This window comes from Pristiophorus japonicus, chromosome 7 (assembly GCF_044704955.1).
Source record: "Pristiophorus japonicus isolate sPriJap1 chromosome 7, sPriJap1.hap1, whole genome shotgun sequence".
Classification (NCBI taxonomy): domain Eukaryota; kingdom Metazoa; phylum Chordata; class Chondrichthyes; family Pristiophoridae; genus Pristiophorus; species Pristiophorus japonicus.
In genome coordinates, this window is record NC_091983.1 from 209,576,790 (window position 1) to 209,583,868 (window position 7,079).

General features: G+C 43.6%; 1 protein-coding gene across 2 annotated transcripts in view; it reads right to left on the reverse strand.

Moving 5' to 3' along the window:
• tmem87b (transmembrane protein 87B) overlaps positions 1 to 6,798 on the reverse strand; it is a 95,646-nt gene extending 88,848 nt beyond the window's left edge. For both annotated transcript variants that reach the window (XM_070885750.1, XM_070885749.1), the window contains exon 1: positions 6,387 to 6,798. In XM_070885750.1, the coding sequence (XP_070741851.1) occupies positions 6,387 to 6,527 (141 nt within the window). In that variant the 5' untranslated portion in view covers positions 6,528 to 6,798. The remainder of the gene's footprint in view (positions 1 to 6,386) is intronic.
• Positions 6,799 to 7,079: the final 281 nt, after the last annotated feature.

A 7,079-nucleotide genomic window follows, 5' to 3' on the forward strand; every position in this document is an offset into this window, starting at 1 on the left:
GAGCACTATGAAAGAGCTCCTTAAAAGTCCTCTACTGTTCCTCAATTGTGCCACCATTTAATCTGTGTTCCCAGTCTACTTTAGCCAATTCTGCCCTCATCCCACTGTAGTCCCCTTTGTTTAAGCATAGTACGCTCGTTTGAGACACTACTTCCTCACCTTCAATCTGCATTACAAATTCAACCATACTGTGATCACTCATTCCAAGAGGATCTTTTACTAGGAGATCGTTTATTATTCCTGTCTCATTACACAGGACCAGATCTATGATAGCTTGCTCCCTTGTAGGTTCTGTAACATACTGTTCTAAGAAACAATCCCGTATGCATTCTATGAATTCCTCCTCAAGGCTACCCCGTGCGATTTGATTTGACCAATCGATATGTAGGTTAAAATCCCCCATGATGACTGCCGTTCCTTTTTCACATGTCTCCATTATTCCCGATTATTGTCCGCCCCATCGTGACGTTATTATTTGGGGGCCTATAAACTACGCCCACCAGTGACTTTTTCCCCTTACTATCTCTAATCTCCACCCACAATGATTCAACATTTTGTTCATTAGAGCCAATATCGTCTCTCACAACTGCCCTGATATCATCCTTCATTAACGGAGCTACCCCACCTCCCTTCCCCTCTTGTCTATCTTTCCGAATTGTCAGATACCCATATATGTTTAATTCCCAGTCTTGGCCACCCTGCAATGACGTTTCAGTAATGGCCACCAAATCATACCCATTTGTAATAATTTGCGCGGTCAACTCATTTACTTTGTTTCGAATGCTGCGTGCGTTTAGGTAAAGTATTTTAATACTAGTTTTTAAACCATGATTTTTAGGAATTCCTGCAGCCTCTTTATATTCATACATATTGTCCCTTCCTATCACCTTGTGGTTTACACTTACACCAGTGCTACTCTGCTCTGTTATTATTGAATCTGCTTCCACCAACAATGATATTGCCTCTCCTCATTCTTTCTACCAAAATGTATCACTTCGCACTTTTCTGCATTAAATTTCAGCTGCCATGTGTTTGCCCATTTCTCCAGCCTATCTATGTCTTCTTGAGGTCTATCACTATCCTCCTCACTGTTCACTGTACTTCTAAGTTTTGTATCATGTGCAAATTTTGGAATTGTGCCCTGTACACCCAAGTCCAAGGCATTAATATATGTCCTAGAACCAACCCCTGGGGAACACCACTGTATACTTGCCTCACCACTACTCTGTTTCCTGTCACTTACTCAATTTTGTATCCATACTGCCACTGTCCCTTTTATTCCGTGGGCTTCAACTTTGCTGGTAAGTGGCACTTTATCAAAGAGGAGGATGTAAAACAACTGATAGAGCCATGTGTAGAAAATAAATTGGTTCTGAAAGATGCAGCAAAACTCAAGGTGGAAACAAAATCACCGTGCCTTGATTCATCATCAGCTATTGAAAGAAGTCAGAGAGGAGATAGCAGATGGACATCAATTTGCAATCCTCCTAAAATATGTAAACCATGCCTATCCAATGCAAGATCCTTGTTCGCAGAGATAAAAGGATAAACTGGGTAACTAGACCAGTGAGTCTAACATCAGTTATGGGCAAAGTCTTAAAATCCAAAATTCAAGATAAAGTTAGTAACCATTTAAAGAAAGCCATGAGTAAATCAAGGACAATCAGCAGATTTCTCAAAGGCAAAGTCTGTTTGACAAATGTAAGCGTTTTTTCTTCAGAAGTGACTGGATAGATCATGGAAATAATAGACATAGTGTATAAGGATTTTCAGAAGGCATTCGATAAGATGTCTCAAGAGGCTTGTTTGAAAAGTGCAGGCATAAGGTCTAAGAGGAAATATAGCAGTATGGATAAAAGGTTGGTTGACAGACAGGAAAGAAAAAGTTCGGGTAAATAGGTGTTGCTCGGACTGAAGAAAGGCTGAAAGTGCCGGGTGCACTTTTGTTATTGGTACATATAGATGATCAGGACTTGCGTCAGCAAACAGTCTCAAAATGTGTTGATGACACAAAAGTAGATGGGCACAGAAAGTGGCAGGTGCAATTTAATGTAGATATTGTGGGACTGTTCTGCTTTGAACAGAGAAGGTTTAATAGAGGTGTTCAAAATCATGAAGGGTTTTGATAGAGGAAATAAGAAGAAATTGTTTCCAATGGCAGAAGGGTTGGCAACCAGAAGACATGGATGTACTGTAATTGGCTAAAAAACCAGAGGCGAGATCAGGATTTTTGTTTTTAAACATGAGTTGCCACGATCTGGAATGCACTGCCTGAAAGGGTGGTGGAAGCAGATTCAATAATAACTTTCAAAACGGAATTGGATAAACACCTGAATGGAAAAAATTGCAGGGCTATGGGGAAAGGGCAGAGGAGTGAGACGAATTGGATAGCTCTTTCAAAGAGCTGGTATAAGCATGATGGCCCGAATGGCCTTCTGTACTGCAGGATTCTAAGTAGGAGGTCATATGTTTTGGGAGGAAAGACAAGAAATGGGAGTATACACTTAATGGAAAGAGAATGAAGGATATGGGATGAACTAAGACACCTTGGGAGTTCAACTGTATAATTTCCTGAAAAGACATGCAGATAGATAAAAGTCATAAAGGCCAATAGAATTCTGGGTTTTATAAATGGGGCCAAGAGTAAAGTAATAATTTTTACAGAAAAATGTTTATGTCACAGTTAAGAGTACCATGCACAGTTCTGGGTGCCCCATTATAACAACTTGCATTTATATAGCACCTTTAACATAGTAAAATGTCCCAAAGCACTTCAAAAGAGCGTTATCAGAAAAAGTCTGTCATCGAGCCACATTAGGAGATGTTAGACCTGGTGACCAAAAGGCTAGTCAAAGAGGTAACTCGAAAGAAACGTCTTAAAAGGAGGTGGTGACAAAAAGCTTGGTTAAAGAGACGGGACGTACAAAGAATCTTAAAGGAGTAGAGGGAGGCGGAGAGGCAAAGTATTTGAGGGGGGAAATTCCAGAGCATGAGCATTGCACAGCCACCAATGGCGGGGCAATGGGGGGGGGGGGGGATGCAAGGAGGCATATGTCAGACAAACAGTTCTGGGCAGGGTTGTAGGGATGGAGGAGCTTAGAGATAGGCATGGGCAAGGCCATTAAAGATCTAAACATGAGGATGAGAATTTTAAACTAGAAGTGCTGCGGGTCCGTAGCCATTGTAGCTCAGCGAGGACAGGAGTGATGGGCGAGAAGGACTTAATATGGGATAATATATAGGCAACAGAGTTTTGAATTAGAGTTTTGAATTATCAGAAGTCTGCAGAGCATGGAGGATTTGAAGCCGGCCTGGACAGCAGTCAAGTCTGGAAGTGACAAAGGATGAGAATTTCAGCAGCAGACGGTGAGAAACTAGGAATTGTCGGAGTAAAGAAATTTGGGAGTCCAAGTACACAAATTAAAAGTCAATAAACAGATACAAAAAGCAAACAAAAAGGACGAATGGAATGTTAGCTATTTCAATTGATGGGGGTGGGGGAGTTATGCTTCAGTTATATAGACCCTTGGTTAGATGCCTTCTGTAGTTTTGGACACCGCACCTCAGGAAAGATTTATTAGCCTTGGAGGGGGTGCAGCACACAGTCATGTTACTGGACTCGTAATCCAGAGGCCTGGAACTAATAATCCAGAGACGCGAGTTCAAATCCCACCATGGCAGCTGTGGAATTTAAATTCAATGAATTAAATAAATCTGGAATAAAGAGCTAGTATCAGTAATGGTGACCATAAAACTATTGGATTGTCATAAAAAGCCATCTGGTTCACTAATGTCCTTCAGGGAAGTAAATCTGCTGTCCTTACCTGGTCGGGCCTATATGTGACTCCTGACCCACAGCAATGTGGTTGGCTCTTAACTGCCCTCTGAAATAGCCTAGCATGCCACTCAAGGGCAATTAGAGATGGGCAATAAATGCTGGTCTTGCCAGTGACACCCACAGCCCGTAAATGAATAAATTAAAAAAATACCAGGGCTTAGAGGATTAAATGAATTCAGGATCCATAAACGCGGCTTGTATTTCTTGAGTCTAGGAGATTGAGGGGTGATTTGATCAAGTTGTTTAAAATGTTAAAAGGATTTGATAGGGTAAATACAAAGAAACTATTTCCCTCTGGTGGGAGAAAGTAGAACTAGGTCACTCAGGAAACACTTTTTCATACAAAGTGCATTAGAAATTTGGAACACTCTCCTCCAAAAAGCAGTGGATGCTGGATCAATTAGAGCTTGCAAGACTGAGATCAATAGAAATTTGTTAGGTTAAGGCATCAAAGGATGTGCAGCAAAGGCAGGAAAATGGAGCTGAGGTACAGATCAGCCATGATCTAACTGAATAGCAGAGCAGACCTGAATGTCTTTCTTACTCCTGTTCCTATGTTCCAGATGGGCTGAGGCAGGAGTGAAGGTGCACAGTGTAAGAGGTGGAAGTAGAAAGCCCAAGAGAGTGTACAGCGCAAATTTACCAAAACTGTAAACTATAGTCATGAGTAGAACCTTGAGATACTGGGACTATTTCCACTGGTATAGAAAAGACGAAGAGGGTTTAATAGCAGTTTTAAAAGTAATGAAGAGTTTTGACAGAATGAACAGGGGAAAACTATTTCCTCTGCTTGGAAGCCAGTGATGAAGTGTCGTCACTTTAAATTTGTCACTAAGAGAATGATGAGAGGTTAGAATAAAATTATTTTACAAAGAGTTGTTGGAGCACAAAAATCTTTGTCATAGGGAATGGTTGGAATGCTCTAGCAGACATAATAGACCAAATGGCCATCTGCTGTGCTGTGAACTTCGAAGATTATGGCCAATGCCATTAATGATTTAGGCACGCTGAAATTCAATTCCCCTGCCCTGCGTCACGAGTGTCAAATGTGCAGCCTTCCATTCCTAGCAATCTGTCTCTCAAAGCCCAGGCAACTCAGTCCTATTTACATTTATATTTATTATTTTCTGGTTGCCCCGTTTGAATTTTATGATCCAAGAAATTGAAGAGGGCAGTTTTTAGCACCATTTTTCCGTAATGGATAGATATTAAATCTGGACACCAAGATCTGTTAGTGTCAGGCAGGGATATATATTGAATTGAACGGGAAAATTGATTTAATCTTTGTGTCCTTCAGGCTACATGGTATGTACCTATGTGACCACAAAGATAAAACCTATACCACCCTGCCAATGACATCCTACTTTTTCCACGCTTGTTAAATGACATACAAAGGTTTCTGAAATATTAATACAAGGATTCAATAATAAGATTCAAAAAAGGAAACATTTGCAGGGCTATGGGAAAAGGGAAGGGGACTGGGGCTAATTGAATAGCTCTTTCAAAGAGCTGACACAGGCACGATGGGCCAAATGGCCTGCTTCTGTATTGTATGATACTATATCCATTATATGAATTGACCAGGAGAAACAATTTTGGGGGGGGGGGGCACAATTGGGTTGCCTGGCATAATACCACATAATACCATTACCAATGCACAATTAGGATAATTTCACTCGAGAAAGATCGCTACAATCTTCACCCATGTCTGCCACTCACAAATTACAAGTCGAGCACATTCCTGGAATTAAACTCAGCAATCAATTCACTCCTACCAATGCTTCTGAACTACATCGCAACACTACTTAAAACGTCTCAAAATCGAATGGCACTCCAAAATATTATCCAACAGCTACTGAACACGACAGTGTCTGGTTTGAGTTATATATCAAAGACAACCAGGATATTACTTTGTGCAGCCAAGTTCTCTGGTGACTGATGAGACCCATTTTTTCTTGAAATGAGCTTCTGCAGATTGAACAGCGGATGCTGGATACATCAAGTTGAAGATCTTGATTTTTAAAGTGCGATTTCCTCATCTGGGGTTTGACAGGCCTCATCGTTGAAGGCACCTTCTTGGATGGCTTTTCGCCATGGTTTCTCATCTTGAGGAAGTTGTTCCTACTTATGGACGTCTATTTTGCACTCACACACATTCATATACTTATATTTAAAATGCATGATTTAAATGGTCAGGACAACATTGATGGGAAGTGTTTTGGTTGTGACTCTTGTGCATGTGATTGATTAGCTGCAGACAGCCCTTCCAGTTCATCACCCCGAATAACCCCAGACCAACTGTCTGCACCATCCTCAACGTTGTTTCAGGAATCATTGCGGCCAGTCCTGGGTTTAGGCTGTGCCAACACACATACACACATTCTCTCTCTCTCTGCGTCGCAGGCCGGCTCGGACCGCCAGGCTGGGGATAAGTCCGAGTCTGAGCACAGCAAGCCACTGACTCGCCGCCGCCGCCGGCACTGGGGAGTGAACACATCAGCAACACCACATTAAATATTTATGACGATCATAATCGGTCAACACTCACCGGCCCCACCGTCTGGCTCCACAAACCGGGCTCCGGTACCGCCTCGACGCCGCGGACAAGAGAGAAGGCGTAAAAGTAAAAAGCCGAGAGGAGCCGGGCCTGCAGTGCCTCTCCGAGTCCCGGCCGCCCGCCTGAAGCCATTATTTCCGCCGAGAGCGGACTGCGACTCCCGGGCGAGGGCGAGGGCGAGGGCGGGGGCAGGGGCGGCGGGCTCGCTCGCTGCTGCTCACCTGTCACCCAGTGACGTCATACGCTTTACCTGCCTGCACCAGACGGGACGGGGAGGCGGGGCTCTTGGATGGAAGGGGGCGGAGACACAGAGAGAGACAGAGAGAGAGCGGCGCGCGGCGCTGCCTGGCCTCGAGCTCAGTCCCGCCCCGGCGCACCAGCCTCTCTCGTGCTCACAATGGGGTTTGTTTGAGGTTTTTTTTAAAAAAAAAGAGTAACTGCCGGCCCGGCTGCGTGTGCGCACGCGCGTCCACGTCTCGATTTTTTTTTAACTCCCGCGATTGGTTGCTGGAGACTCGTCAGGTGCACTTTCGGGTGAAAGCCTCCTTGATAAAATGCAACATCCCCACCAACACCTGGGAGTCCCTGGTCAAAGACTGCCCTAAGTGGAGGAAGTGCATCTTGGAGGGCGCTGAGCACCTCGAGTCTCGTCGCCGAGAGCATGCAGAAATCAAGCGCAGGCAG